Raw genomic sequence first — 15,548 nt, 5'->3', positions numbered from 1 at the left:
ACTCACTTTTAAGATATGGTTTGATCAGAATAAAATAGTGGTTGACTTGTCGGTGTTGAGAGTTATCTGACTATTTTTTGGCAAAGTCAGCCTTTTTCTGCCACATGTTATAACAAACACGATTTTAGTAAACTTTGATTTTCAGAAAGGGGCCTGATGATAAGTCTAAACCTTTGCATATATATATGAGTTGATCGATTTTTCAAATTGATTAAATTAAACAATTAAAGAATGTTTAATTAGAACCCAAATTTGAATTCTGCTTTATTCATATATATCAACATGTAAATATAAAACACCCTGCTGGATACAATGTACCGACATAATCTATTTTAATATATAGAAGATGTGAAAAACGATAAATATGAATTGATCGAGTTTTAAACTGATTAAATGAACATTAGAGAATGTTTGCCTTTTCAGTGAGAACCCAATTTTGGATTATGTTTCATTCATATATCAACATGCAGATATAAAACATTGAACCGGATACAATGTATCAACGTAGTGTTTTATGATATAGAAAGATGTAGCAAAAACGACATAACGTTACCTAATTAGTAGTTTTCTTTTGGTAAAGTCCATATATAGCAGTTAGTATTTTTTCTATGCCGGATACTAATTATTAGACGATTGTTAAAACGATAATCTTATATCTTATGAGAATCCACGTCTAATTGTATTATTTGAGTCGTTTTATTAGATTTATATTTGAGGACATGATGTAAATCTTAACTATTTTCTATTAGTTCACATAATTTCACCTTTTTCTAAAATTCGACGTAAAAACATACATTAACGAACATTTAATCATATTATTGGACCAAACCTGATTCTATTATAATTAGTACTAGACCTTGATCTGTCCGACCGGACGGGTATTTATTTTCTGTTTTTATTTTTTATTTATATTAAATGGTAAATTTGTAATATTTATATATAAATTCAGATTCAAAATTATTTTTTCAGTTAAAATAAAAATAAAAATTAAAAGCTTAATAAAATATTCTGATATAAAATTTAAAATTTCTTAAGTAAAATAATATAGAAGTGGGTCATAATTTTTTTCCAATTCCAAAATCTTAGCATCTCAAATAAAATAAATTTATAAATACATAAAATATATAAACATATTTAGAACTATACTTTCTATTAAAATAAATTTGTTATAAAATAATTTATCGATATCGTTGTTTATTTCTATAGCTTGATCCGTGACCGTATAATTTTTTTTTGTTTTCTTTCTACTAATGGTATGATATATATATATATATATATATATGAAATTAGTACACGATTGTTATATTACTATACGGGTCAAAAACAAAATGTTATATTACTAAATGATTGAAAATTATGTATATTATTTATAGCATGTAGTTGCAGGATCACACGTAAGTGATGGCACAATAAATTTTCTACTATACCATATGCAATTTTTAATATCATTAAATGTGATAAATTTAGAATTAGGAAATGTCTTTATAAACTAAAAGACAGCATTAATAAAACTATAATAATTTCAAAATCGATTTAATAGAGAAAAAAATTAAATTTTATATTATTACAACATATTAACTCAACTAAAAAAGACAAACATTAAAATAAGTAATTTAATTTATATTAGGATAACATATTAACTCAACTGAAAAGGACAAGCATTAAAATAAAATAAAAAACTTAATTTAATTTTCAGTGGCATAGAAATGTAAATAACTACAAAAACTTAGGGGTATTTTCTAAGTGTAATTCTGTTTTAATAATATATAGATTTGGAAAAATGAAATAGTAAAATCCGGATTTTCAGGTCGACGACATCTTTTCAACGCATATTTAGTTATATATTTCTGCGACTAAAGCTGTATTATTATTAAATCATTAATAATCCGTAGTTCCGTACAAACAACCCCTGGCTATTTTCTAGTATTAGTTACTATCAAGTTGTGATGTCAACTTGCCAATTGTTGAGAATATTTATAAACAAGTGGAAACAGTTTCATATTTATCTTTTATTTAATATAAGTAGTTTACTAATATGCTAGGCTATTACTAGCTCGAAAAAAAAATGCAAAGGTTAAACATAATTATTACGAATATTTTTTTTGTCTCATAAATACATGAAGATACACTAAATGTCCACAAGTTACTAACCAAATAAAGTAATTTTCATTGAATATATGCAATTTTGGTGCCTTTCTGAAAAAAAATAATGATACTAATTTTATTAAAAAAGAATATAGTATTCATATAATGCTCACTTACAATATCAGTTTTACCTGTACTTGTTTTGATGGACAAGACTTGGGTTCACCCTCTAGGATGAATTCTCAAATTCACTTTAATTGTTAGCACCAATCAAAGTGCCTTGTAGGATTAATAAAAAAAGGAAACAAAATTAAAAAGAAAAAAGGGAAAGAAGTGAAAAATAGATCGACTAATTTTTGTAATGCCATCTATGGCTTCTTCTTCATCACCAACACATAATTTTAAAAGTTTTTTTATCATCTACACAGAATATTGAAAGTTTTATTTGTCAAATTGATGTCTACAATCCTATTCCTTTATATCTTAAATCTAAACCCTAAACTCCAAATACTAAACCATAAACCTTTGGATAAACCCTAAACCCTTGGGTAAACCCTAAATCCTTGGGTAAAGAGATATTCCAAAGGTTTAGAGTTTACCCAACGGTATAGGATTTATCTAAGGGTTTAGGGTTTAGTTTTTAGAATTTACCCAAAGATTTAGGATTTAGTGTTTTGGATTTAACAATTTGACAAATAAAGTTTTCAATATTCTGTGTGGATGATAAATAAGCTTTCAATATTTTGTGTAGGTGATGAAAAAGAAGTCATAAATGACGTTAAAAAAAATTAGTCTACATCTTTTTTATTTATTTCCTTTTTTTTAATTTTGTTTCTTTTTTTATTAATCTTACATGGCACTTTGATCGGTACTAATAATTGAGGTGAATTTCCGTTCTACTTTGATACGGTATATTACTTACTTATTTATAGAAAAAGACAGAGTTGGTGTCAAAAAGACATTCTCTGCTAAGAATGTCAAAAGGACATTATCGTATACGCCTTACGTAATTAAATTGTTCATGACTAGGTCTTCGGTTTGGCAACGTTAAAACAGTTATAAAATTGCAAGTTGAAGAGATTCTTATAATAATCCTTGTTTTAATAGCCGGGTTAATGCAAATTAACCAAAGATTAGGTTAGGCATTAGGCACACACATGGGAGAAATATGTTATGTAATAATCGTTGAGTTTCCGTATTTGAATCGATCACATCTTTGAATGCCTTAATTAGCTATACTATCTTTCTAAATTCATCTTATTATACAATAATAACTTTGTATTAGAGCATCTCCAACCCCACTCCATAATTTACAAATTGAGAAATAGAATTGAAAATGGAATGAAAAATGGAGTGATGACCAAAAAATAAAAGCATTACTCTATTTATGGATTCATTATTCTTCGAGCTAAATGATAAGCCTTAAACATCAGGCTACTAAAATTTCACATCATAATAATCGAATTTTCTGACAAAAAAATCGAGTTTTAACAGTTTCTTCTTTGGGTAAAATATACAAGTTACTTTTGAACCAACCATATGGAAGTGTTGTACTCGCATCTAGAAAAAGGTCAAAAAAACAACGACGTTAACTTGAGAGCACACACTTGTTTATAGAATATAGATCGTTTTCTAAAGAAGTCAAACGATGACATTTCGAGACAATCATCAAGTTACACTACTATAAAATAAAACAAATTTATACTGGACCATTATATTCTTGGAAGTAGTGTTTTAAAACAATGTATTAAATGAAGTGAATAACAAATATTTTCTTCTTTTTGTTTTACTGAAACAAATATCTTCTTCATTCATGAGCTTTTTTTTTATATGAGAACTTAAATGTTGCACAAAAAATATATAAGTGAAAAAGCCATTAAAATTTTTTTTCTACACATATAGGTATATATGATGTATCCATATAATATAATGAATTAAGAAACGTATTAATGTTTTTATGTAAGAGTCTATTGAGGTTGGAGAATGTATAAAAACATTTAGAGTGGATAAGCAATAAAAATCGAAAACGAAGAATATCTACTGGGTCAAATGGTCAAAGATAATCACGTGTGCCGGTGTGCCGGTGTGCGTTGGCCTTTCACCACCGACACCGTCCTTTGACGTTGGCACGAAGCAACACCGCACAGCAACTGCTTCTGTCAACTTGACCTTCAAGCTAACCGTTTAGGCAAATATCTTATTTTAATTTTTCTTTTTTTGTAAACTAATACTTATTTTAATGGTTTACTTATTTTTAACAATTCATCTTACACTAATTATATAAATCACCGAATTTTAGATATAGCAATTGATAATCGTGTCTGAATGTCTACATATCTTAACAGTGTTGTTTATAGCTTTTGGTTTTACTTTGCAACTTGTCTATAGTTAATGACACTATAATCCCCCTAAAGATAAATCCTTCCGATAAGTATCTTAATTACTTAAAGTTTACTTGATTACTTAAAGCTTATTAGGCCCGTTTCACTTTTTGATAATAAAACTTAATAACTTCAATTGCATGTCGATAGAATTAAATATCACCCAAGTTGCAAAAGTGTCGGAGTCCATTACATTTTCTCTGTTTCTAAAAAATAATTTTTTTTAGTTTATTTTCAAGAACTAAAAATTATTTAAATAAAAAATAATTTATTTATGAGTTAATGATATTAATTTTTTTTTTAAATTTAATAAATTATTATATATTTAAATTATTGGAAATTCTTAATTATCAAAGTGAAATATTTATATTTATAATTAGATTTTTTATTATATTTAATGTGTGAAAGATTAATTTGGAATAGGAGGAGGAAATATATACGTATATACAAACACAGTATTCAGTTTATAGAAATTTATTCATATAATCACCAAAACCAATTTTTCTTCTGTTACTATAGCTCAACTTTATAATGTTTAGCTATTTTCTCTATTTTATATGTATTTTTATATAGAAAGTGCATGTTTTCCTTTCCATTCACACGGCATAAAAAAAGAGAAACCGACTCTTTCATTTGGCGGCGCTGAATAAAAAAAAGTTTACACAATAAAAAAATTTGTATATCTATCAGCTAAACCTTGTTCTTTGTTTAGAAAAAACATCTGTAAAATCTCTGTTTTTCTTTCTCACCTCTCTGTTTTTTCCTCTCTTTCTCTCCAGAGTTTTCTTTCTCTCTAAGAAAAACATTTTTTTTTTAATTTCAGGGTTTATAAGGTTTTAAGCTTCACAAGAGGATTATTAGGAAGAGAGATTTTTATGTGCACCTTAAAAGTGGCAAACCAGGAAGATAAAGTTGGTAAGAAAGCCGAGTTTACCACTCGAGAAGATGATCACCGGACGTTATCAGACATCGATCAATGGTTTTACTTATTCCCGGCAGAAGACAACCACCTCCACCACCGTGATAACGCCCTTACGCCTCCTTCATCGTCGTCTCTTATGTCGAGTTCTGACAGAGAGAAGGAGATGTCTGCAATCGTCTCTGCTTTGACACATGTCGTCGCTGGAAATGTTCCTCCTCATCAGTTCGTTGGCGGTGGAGAAGCTACTTCAAATTCCTCTTCCTCCTCCGGGCACAAGAGGAGGAGAGAGGTGGAGGAAGGTGGCAGCGGAGGCAAAGCAGTCAAGGGAGTTAATACTTTGACGGTTGATCAATATTTCTCCGGCGGCAATTCTAGTTCGAGAGGTAACTATTGCTGTTCTTTAAAAAAATATAATACATAGATTAGGCCTAACATAGATTACCATGACACTAAGTGTCAAAAAAAATTATTACAATTAACTAAAAATATTTATAGTTTTCTAAATTTCATAACTGGCCATATATCCATAACACACGTATGCACTCTAACATGATCATTTCTTTCTAAAATTTAGATTTTTTTGTTTCAAAATTATAGTAACGTTTTGTACATATGTTCTAAATTACAATAAGATATGTTAATAAATATAGTAATTCATGCAAATAAGTAACAGAAGTGTTGACAACACTATAAAAGATATTAACAATAACGAAAGTGTACATAGTTATCCTAAGACATATACTTTAGATTATAATGAAAAGGTCAATGTAATTAATTAACAAAGTGATGATGATTATATGCCAAAAGAATCTATCTCCCTCCATTTGCCTCAAGAGTCGTTTTCCACTTGCTTTGTTTACCTACTTGTTCATTCCTCTTTGTGGCCTCATCACTTTCTAATAACCATCAACACTTTTTATGGGCTTTCTCTTTATAATAACACTACTCTAGACATTCAGTTTTCACTTCTTAATATTTTTTTAATATGTTTATTTGTTTGTTTGCAGTGAGAGAAGCTTCGAGCAACATGTCAGGTTCAGGCCCAACATATGAGTACACAACTACAATGAATACTAACACCGAAACGTCGTCGTTAAATGCGGACCAACCTCGAAGAAGATACAGAGGAGTGAGACAAAGACCGTGGGGAAAATGGGCGGCTGAGATTCGAGATCCTTTCAAAGCGGCTAGAGTTTGGCTTGGTACGTTTGATAATGCTGAATCAGCTGCGAGAGCTTACGATGAAGCTGCTCTTCGGTTTAGAGGCAACAAGGCCAAACTCAACTTCCCTGAAAACGTCAAACTCGTTAGACCTCTCGCTGCAACACAGTCTCTGCCGCAACCCGCCCCTGTTCAGACAATAACTCAGCTAAGGAACTCGAGTTCTACAAGTACCCTTTTGCCTATAAGACCTGCCGTTGATTCTCAGCCGTTGATGCAATCGTACAACTTGAGTTACTCAGAGATGGCTCGCGATCACCAACAGTTTCAGCAACATTTTCATCAACAATCTATGGATTTATATGATCAAATGTCGTTTCCGTTGCGTTTTGGTCTCACCGGAGACTCAATGATGCAATCCACTTCGTCATCCTCTTCTCATTCCCGTCCTCTGTTTTCTCCATTAGCGGTTCAACCGGGCGAAACCGGTTATCTCCAGGACATACAATGGTCACCAGAGAAGAAGACAAGTAATGATGATAACAGTCCATCATCTTGATAGTATTACTTCATAGAAAAGAGAATGATGATTGCTTGTTGTAGGGTTTAGGTTTAGGTTTACGTTTACGTTTGTATTATTATCTTCCTTGCATGTTTTCATGTTCTTTTTAAAATATTTTATCATATTTTTTGCATAATAATAAATTCGTTGTAAAAAGAAGGAAGAGTTTTGTTTACTCTGTCATGTGAAACCAAACAAAGAAAATGAAGAAATTTTAGGACAATTACAAGAACCTGAATTTTATTTTCCACTATAGGGTGTGGCTAAAATAGGTTTCTCAAGCTCTTAGTGCAGCTTTATGAACTATAGTTTCTTTGTGAATTTGGTGACAACCCCTTCTCAACAAAACCAAGTTTTGATGCGCATGAGTTCGTTGCTGTCTTTAACGATCTGGAAGCCAGATTATTCCTGAATCCTGATGGTCAGTAGACTTTTGCTATCAAGGCTTTGGACAAAACCATCTCAGATAGATGCTTCTCTGCTTCCTGAAATATAATGAAACAATAGAAAAAGATGTTTTATAAACATTTAGCTGGTTACATTTATATTCAATTTCAGAGAGAAGACATGCATGTAATGTGCAAAAATAACTGGTGAACAATGTGATAGACCAAATGATGCCTTACCTAATCATTAGTTCATAGTAAATCCGCTTTAGCTCCAACAGTGTAGGTATATCAGCTTGAGCCTCTTCTACAATGTTCTCACCTTCCTTTAGGTAGGTATTTAATGGGTCGATATCATACGTTTACCTAATGGGCCGAGATGATACGTTTATTTAATGAGCCGAATAATAAGTCTTTTTTTTGGTTACCGCCTACTCTGTTTCACATGAGTTTATTGGGTCATGTCTATCAGTCTATACCATACATACATAATACAAATGAATTTAGTGCGTTTTGCATTTCAGTTTGTCATATGAAAAAGTATTGAAGATCACTTGAATCATCAAATTTGGGATATAAAGTGAATCTCGTGAATTCTAACACGTTTGTATGTGTATTGATGGATGAGGATTCTCTAGATCTCTAATATCATTTTTATATTCATTAGAAGAATGTTGTTTATAGTATTTTGTTTGTTGTTTGTTATATTATCAGCAGAAATATTGAGTTTACAGTATTATAAACGATGATCAATTATTCAAATATCTATAACACATCTAATCATAATGAACAATATAGCATTAAACCTAAAATAAGATATTAAGTCTCTATGACTCTATGACTATATAGTATATACACAAAATATGTGTATCCATTGATTAGTTCAGCACACATATAATACACACATAAACTACGGTTATTATATAGAATCGTTCGTATTTTATTTTCATGAAGACTCGACTATACTTAATTATATGTATACAAACTCGATTATATTTTGTATGACGATTTATAAAATAGTTTACATTCTCAATACTTGATAGTAATTTCTGTTGAATAGATCATATAAATCTCGGGATATCATAGAATATATCTTTGGATATCTCACAAGAAACTGCTAAGTTCATCACATGTGTAGTGTGTTCATTAGCGGTTGTGTATCGGTCTTTTCTTGTTCGCACTATTATAATCCATATCCACCAATCCATAACCATCACTTCCTCCTCCGTCTTGTCTTGAGTTCCGAGTCTCTTGCTCCTTCTCCACAACCAATAGCTTTCTATTCCTCACGATTTCTCCTATGCTTCGTGCTAAAAAGCAAAAAAAAAATCATCAAAAACTCATTTTTGGTAATACCTATTGTTATTAGAAAAAACCTCATTCAAGCTTGTGTATAAAATCTTGATAGCAGCTACTTGATATATAAATACTATAGACTCCTTATATGCATTAGGTGTGTATATTTGCTATAAATTCACCTTGAGCAGGGGAAGAAACTAAGACGATGAGAAGAAGTGCCAGGAGGAGAGGCTTGTAAGAAACCCTAATTGCCATTTTTAGAAGTGACTTAGTTTATTTTACTCTCGCTATATGTTTCTTATTGAAACTTTTTGTGTTTATATATACAAGATGAATGATTCTATGATGAGCTTATGGTCCCATATATTCTATCAGAATTTAAGAACGTTTTGGAAGTTATTGGGACATATGGGTCCAAGAACACAACGTCGATATTTATGTGTCTTCCCACATTAACATTTATATTTCAAGTGACTTTACGGTTGATTGTTAAACTTTTTTTCTTTAACTCTCTCTCTTTGGATTTCTTTAAACTATTAAATTATATAAATCATCTTTACTATGTTGTTTTCATTTACAAGACTAAGAGAATTTATAGCAAGAGGTCGTAATGGAGTAAGTGGGAGTAGTAATCAAGAGTTTGTTATACTTATACCAGCTAGGTATGTGTAATAAGTTGATATAAACCATCCAAAGACCAAAGTCTATAACCGTAATTAGATTTGTGAGATATATTTCTAGGAGATTATAGGTAGGACGGAGTGGTCCTTTGATCAAATGGAGATATTGAAAGATTGTGGTCCTTTAAAGGAATACGATTTATCAGATCATTCAAAACAAATGACTTATGTGCAAGTTTACATGCAATATTGTTTATGGAATACCTAATATCTCTTGCGAGCAATCGGTCTGACTGGCCCCGGTGGTCAGGTCTCCATAGAACTAGTCGGTTGGGTCACGGCCCTCCGGATATCCCGGTTATCAAAAAAAAAATGTTTATACTTACAAACAGACCTCTTTCAAGTACTCAACGCATGGACGAACAGATAAATATTAGTAAACTGATATCGAAAGTGAAGGGTTAGCTAAAGATCTAGCATATGTTATATTGGATGATAAAATTTTATGTAAGCCATCTTCTTCATTTTCTTTTGAACTTTCCATCTTCTTCATTTTCTATCGATCATGCATGTTATATACATCAGTTTATAGGATCTGGAATTCATAGACAATACAAGGCATATATATATATAATGTTCAAACAAAAAAGAGGCATATATACAAGTTTACCCATATTATGAATGGGATTCTCTCGTTGATCATGTGATTTATTAGCTGATATTCTATCATTTCGATTAAAAATAAAATAAACTGGACCACATTAGGGATGTAGATTGGAGTGTGGGGGTCGGGGACATGTTAGATAGAGTGTATAGATATGGGAAAAAGGACGTAGAGTTTGTAGAGTCATGTGTTTCCCAGTAAACCATTCATTATTACAATTTATTTTCTTCAACTACAAAAACTACAAATTCCAACAAGAGTTGGCCTACTTTCCTTTTCCATTTATTTTGATATAGAACATCCAATTTTTATTTAAATTATTGCTATTATAATTCCACGTGAATGAATATGATACATCGTTTCTAAAGTTAGTTGGAGGAAAAAATTGACAATTCTAGTATAACAGTATTCCGGCCGATTTGATCAAAGAAATATATGGACTTAAAAAGTTTGAACTTCATTTGATATTATGACTCGTTTTGAGTTCTATCCCATGAAATAAATGAATAACCTGATATTATTATTTGTGGAACCTAATTTTTTTTAAAAAAGTCTCTGTCCCTGTGACATTGTTTCCAAGACTATAATTTTATTATCGCCAGTTTCATATGATTAGGAACATGGGTTGATTAGACATCTACGTTTGAAAAGATCGGGAAACTTTATTTTCTATGGAAAACTCCAGAAACCAGCCACAATGTCATGTACCAAGAACCAGTGACAATCTCTAGACAACACCTACTGATGAATGTTTTGTTAGTACAGAGAAAGTCATGACCAAAGAAAAGCCCTTTTTCAAAAAAAAAAAGTCATGACCAAAGAAAGAAGTGTATATTTCTCTAACTTTTGGTTTTATCTATCTGACGAAGATTTTCAAACACTTATAAGGTTTTACTTAGAAACACGTAGTTTCTCGGAGATCGCAATCAAGGCAATGTGTTATACATACAAGTTGAACTGAGACAGGGACCATGAGAGCACATGTAAGGTTTGGTCCCATTTGGTATAATCAGTCTTTGTCTCTCTTTCATCACCGTTAAATAACAAGTCTACATTTAAGTCTTGAGAGCTTAGACAAGACATTAAAGGAATCGTATTGCCTATCAACGAAAATCACAATCAAAGATTTTATCTATCTTTCTTAGGGGTCAATTTCAAATTTCTCCAATGACTATCAAATATTAAGAAATTGTTTGTGTATTACATGAAACAATACTAGATCAACTGAGACTTTCCAATGGTGTTTTTTTTTAATTGTTGCCAAATGAAACATGATTTCAGTAAGGTAACCTCGGCATGTTTCAAAAATATAAACAACCTCTGGCCTGTACAGTGGATTGTGGTTACCATGAAACACTTTCATGGAGGGTCCAATCTAATTAAGTTGTTTCATTTAGAGAAAAGAAGATAAAATTGAGGAAATCAAATGATCCAGTCTTTTTTTGAAAGAATTTTAAATTTATTCACTTCAAAAACTTTTGTACAACTAGTGCTATCTTTTATCTACACCGGATAAAAAAATGTTTAAAGATTTTAGATTTTATCATAAAATTGAACAAGACGAGGTTTGAACCCAGGATGTTTGATCCAGTCTTAGTATGTTTGATAGTGTTTTTTTTTCAATGTTGACTTGTTTCCTTGCTGTGAATGAAAAAAAATACATAAGAGGCTCATAGAATTGACGTGATGAAATGGAAGAAATCCAAGTAGACGGCAAGACAAAATTAATAAAGATGATGAATTCCAAGTTCAAACATATAAAACAGTCTGGTGATGAGTATATATAACGCAATTTGAATCGTAAGATCTTGCTCTATGAACGCATAAGCAGGTAAAGAATACATGTGTCGAGCTACCATGGAAGTAATAACTCCTAAGGAGTGGTATTTCCGTCTCCTCCTGTTCTTATTTAAGCTCATTCTGCATGAAGGTTTTGTAGAAGCAAACACATGTGACTTTCAGATAAAAAATCTTTGATCTTTGGACTTGCATGCGGAGCTAGACAAATTAATTTTCGAAATCTTATTAGCACGTCCTTGGGAGGATAATCAAATATGAGTAGCAATAATATAGCATAATCAAGAAACAGTAGACTGATTCAAAGTAGCTCACTATGTATAAAAGGCGTATGCTAAGGCCTAAGAGATGAAAAGTTTAACAATGAGCTTTGTTTTTAACATTATAGTTTTTTTCTGTCGACAACCCACTCCGACATGGCTGGCTTATTTGGAAAAAGAGAATGTCTGTAGTCTGAATTTTTAGCAAAGAAATCTGATCGCTCATTGAGTTAACATTTTGATTTAGCATTCCTAGGATCCACAATGAGCAAAGAGCTAACATTTTGGTTTGAAAATGTAGATATTGATAAAAATAATGCTAGATTCAAATTTACATATCGATGTACCACCGTAAGTAAAACTATTATGCGACCGAAATCCACATTAAACAATGCTAATTTAAGAGAGAATTTAATCCTCAAAAAAGAAAGTTCGACCAATTTTATATAGCGACGACATATTCTCTTAGCCAAAAACAAAATAATTAACTGATTACAAGTGTCCGGCAAAAGACATCTATATTCACTCGTGGTTCTTCCTAAAAATAGAAACTTATGTGAAGCTAAAATTCCTCACTAGCAACCTAAAAACACTCTTATTACAACATTAACAAAGACCACCTAAAGACACGAAAAAGAAATTCCCCGACTGTAAGAAAACACAACAATCAGACAAACAAACAGAAACACACATCTTCGAGCTAGATCAAACAGACCAAATCTCATCATCACCAGTGTATCAATATGACCATAAGAGCAGCGATGCTTGTTAATGTCGGAACGGTTATAGTGACCACTTTGACCTTAGCTAGCTTGGTCAGAGGCTTCGGTGTGAACTGGGGCAATATCGCATCGCATCCGTTGAATCCTGATATTGTTGTTAGGATGCTTAAGGACAACAAGATCAACAAAGTGAAGCTTTTTGACGCCCATTCATGGACGATGAATACTTTGGCGGGTACCGGCATGGAGGTTATGGTTGGAATCCCTAATAACCTTCTTGAATCTATAGCCACGGATTACGAAAATGCTAAAGATTGGGTCAAAGAAAATGTCACGGCTTACATGGGTAAAAATGGCGTCAACATCAAGTAAGCCGAAAAAAAAACTGTTCCTAATTAATGATCATATTCAAATATTAGATTAGGCGATAAGTGGACTGACTCAAGTCCATTATATGATCGCCATTTATAGGTACGTGGCCGTGGGGAACGAGCCATTCTTGTCAGCATACAACGGATCGTTCTTGGAGACAACGTTTCCAGCGTTAAAGAACATTCACAAGGCGTTGAAAGAAGCTGGACATACCGATAAAATGAAAGCCACGATCCCACAGAACGCTGAAGTTTACCAATCAGCTAATGATAAGCCATCAGAAGGAGATTTTCGAAGCGATGTAAAGAAAACGATGGTCGACATAGTCACCTTCTTCCATGATAATGATTTACCTTTTACCGTCAACATTTACCCTTTTCTTAGTCTTTACCTAAACGAACATTTTCCCGTTGAATTTGCTTTTTTTGACGGTAAAGGTGAGTCAATTCCTGATAACGGTAAGAACTACGATAACGTGTTTGATGCGAATTACGATACACTTGTTTACGCGTTGAAGAAAGCCGGGGTTAAAGATATGAAGATTATCATTGGGGAGGTAACTTGATAAGCAAGTTATTGTTTATTATATGTATAATTTTAAATAAATCGTTAGCCAATGATTAGACGCCTTATATGAGATTTGTGTTTAGGCGGTTGCATAGGCGCAACAACTATACCAGCTTAAAAATAAATATTTTTAAAAAATTGATTCATTCACAGTCAATTTAATTATTTTTTTTGTCATTTAAGAGACCGATTTTTAGAATACTAGTTAGGAATATCACAGATATTGAATTTTTTTTTTGAATTTGGTTATCTTTTACAGATTGGATGGCCAACGGATGGTCATAAATATGCGACGCCAAAGCTAGCAGAGAAATTCTATGCAGGTCTTATGAAAAGGCTTGCTAAAGAGGAAGGGACTCCACTGAGGCCTGAGAGATTAGAAGTTTATCTCTTTGGTTTCCTCGACGAGGACATGAAGAGTATTATGCCTGGACCATTCGAGAGACATTGGGGAATCTTTAGGTAATATAAATACGTTTTTCTTTATATCTAACACTCTAAAACTATATTTCTTGAACGACAAGTCACCTTCTTGTTGTTTTTAATATTTACATATAGACTTTCATATGATGTGGTAAGAGCTATTTATATCAAGTTTCAAAGTTTTGCTCTCCTAAACTGAATTTTTCAGATACGAATAGTAATAGTATAATACTATGCATGCGTTATTAAAGCCAATTCTTAACGTTTATATATTATTTTGCATAAATGTTTTTAGTATTTTGATGTCTTTTTTGTTATATTATTAAACTTTTCGATGCTTTATTATTCACCTCACATTATTATCATCACCAATATTTTTAGGTAACAACTATTAATTTGTTACGACTCATATATAATGTTCGTCTTTTATTTTCCTTGGTTACATTACCACATATAAGCATAATTGGATGTTGTTCAAAAAAAAAAGCATAATTGGGTAAAACAAAACATCAGTCGTTGACATTTCTAGTTTTTTTTTTGACATTGACATTTCTAGTTCTTTCTAATATTTGTCCACCAGATACGATGGAACACCTAAGTTTATGCTAGATTTCACTGGAAAAGGACGCAAGATGGTACCCGTGGCAGCGAAAGGTGTGAAATACTTAGATAAACAATGGTGCATAGTGAACAAAGATACGATCAATCTTGATAAGGTTGCTCCGGACCTAGAGTATGCATGTTACCACGGTGACTGCACTGCGATGAAGGGTGATTCAAGATGTAGTAAGCTAGACAAAATCCAAAACATATCATACGCATTTAACATGTATTATCAGATTCAGGGCCAAGACGTTAGGGCTTGTGATTTCAAAGGAGCTGCTAGGATTACTAAGGACAATGCGACAGTGGGAAGTTGCCTGTTCCCTATTCAGATCGTTAGTGGAAGTGACGACTTCAGGATCAGCTTTGTGTTCGGAAGATTCCTTGCCGTTGGACTTGTTCTTCTAGGATTAATCACAATTATATAGTTTTTTTTATTTACTATTTTGTTTTTCAATTTTGGGTTATTGATTCCATACGTTTATTTTTATTTATTGTTCGTTTGATAACATTTGAATTAGTAATTTTATGTGTTTTATAGATCGATAATCAAATCATATATACTCGTTATCAGTTTAATTTTTTTGCCAAATTTTTAAAAAATCATTTACTCGTTTATAGTTATTTTTCCGTTTGAATTTCAGTTTCATTTGTGTACATATATATACATCTATACATCTTATGTTCATGATATATACTCAAGAGTGTTCAATCATATCGTCAT

General features: G+C 31.7%; 3 protein-coding genes across 3 annotated transcripts; 2 read left to right on the top strand and 1 right to left on the bottom strand.

Moving 5' to 3' along the window:
* Positions 1-5,174: 5,174 nt before the first annotated feature.
* LOC108810913 (ethylene-responsive transcription factor ABR1) lies at positions 5,175-7,235 on the top strand. The gene is made up of 2 exons (XM_018582984.2): positions 5,175-5,771; positions 6,396-7,235. Exons 1-2 carry the CDS (start codon positions 5,342-5,344, stop codon positions 7,106-7,108), a joined length of 1,143 nt encoding a protein of 380 aa, XP_018438486.2. The 5' UTR covers positions 5,175-5,341; the 3' UTR covers positions 7,109-7,235.
* Positions 7,236-8,346: 1,111 nt separating this feature from the next.
* On the bottom strand, positions 8,347-9,137 carry LOC108810036 (protein GOLVEN 2-like). The gene is made up of 2 exons (XM_018582166.2): positions 8,976-9,137; positions 8,347-8,807 (listed from the first exon to the last, which is right to left on the bottom strand). Exons 1-2 carry the CDS (start codon positions 9,049-9,051, stop codon positions 8,644-8,646), a joined length of 240 nt encoding a protein of 79 aa, XP_018437668.1. The 5' UTR covers positions 9,052-9,137; the 3' UTR covers positions 8,347-8,643.
* A 3,571-nt stretch (positions 9,138-12,708) lies between these two features.
* Positions 12,709-15,252, top strand: LOC130502871 (glucan endo-1,3-beta-glucosidase 8-like). Its single transcript, XM_056997608.1, has 4 exons — positions 12,709-13,227; positions 13,331-13,787; positions 14,058-14,260; positions 14,802-15,252. The coding sequence occupies exons 1-4, from the start codon at positions 12,881-12,883 to the stop codon at positions 15,250-15,252; spliced, it is 1,458 nt and encodes a 485-aa protein (XP_056853588.1). The 5' UTR covers positions 12,709-12,880.
* The last annotated feature ends 296 nt before the right edge of the window (positions 15,253-15,548 follow it).

This window comes from Raphanus sativus, unplaced genomic scaffold, assembly GCF_000801105.2.
Source record: "Raphanus sativus cultivar WK10039 unplaced genomic scaffold, ASM80110v3 Scaffold0719, whole genome shotgun sequence".
Lineage (NCBI taxonomy): Eukaryota > Viridiplantae > Streptophyta > Magnoliopsida > Brassicales > Brassicaceae > Raphanus > Raphanus sativus.
Note: the sequence above shows the minus strand (reverse complement) of the source record. Positions and strands in the feature narration are given on the sequence as shown.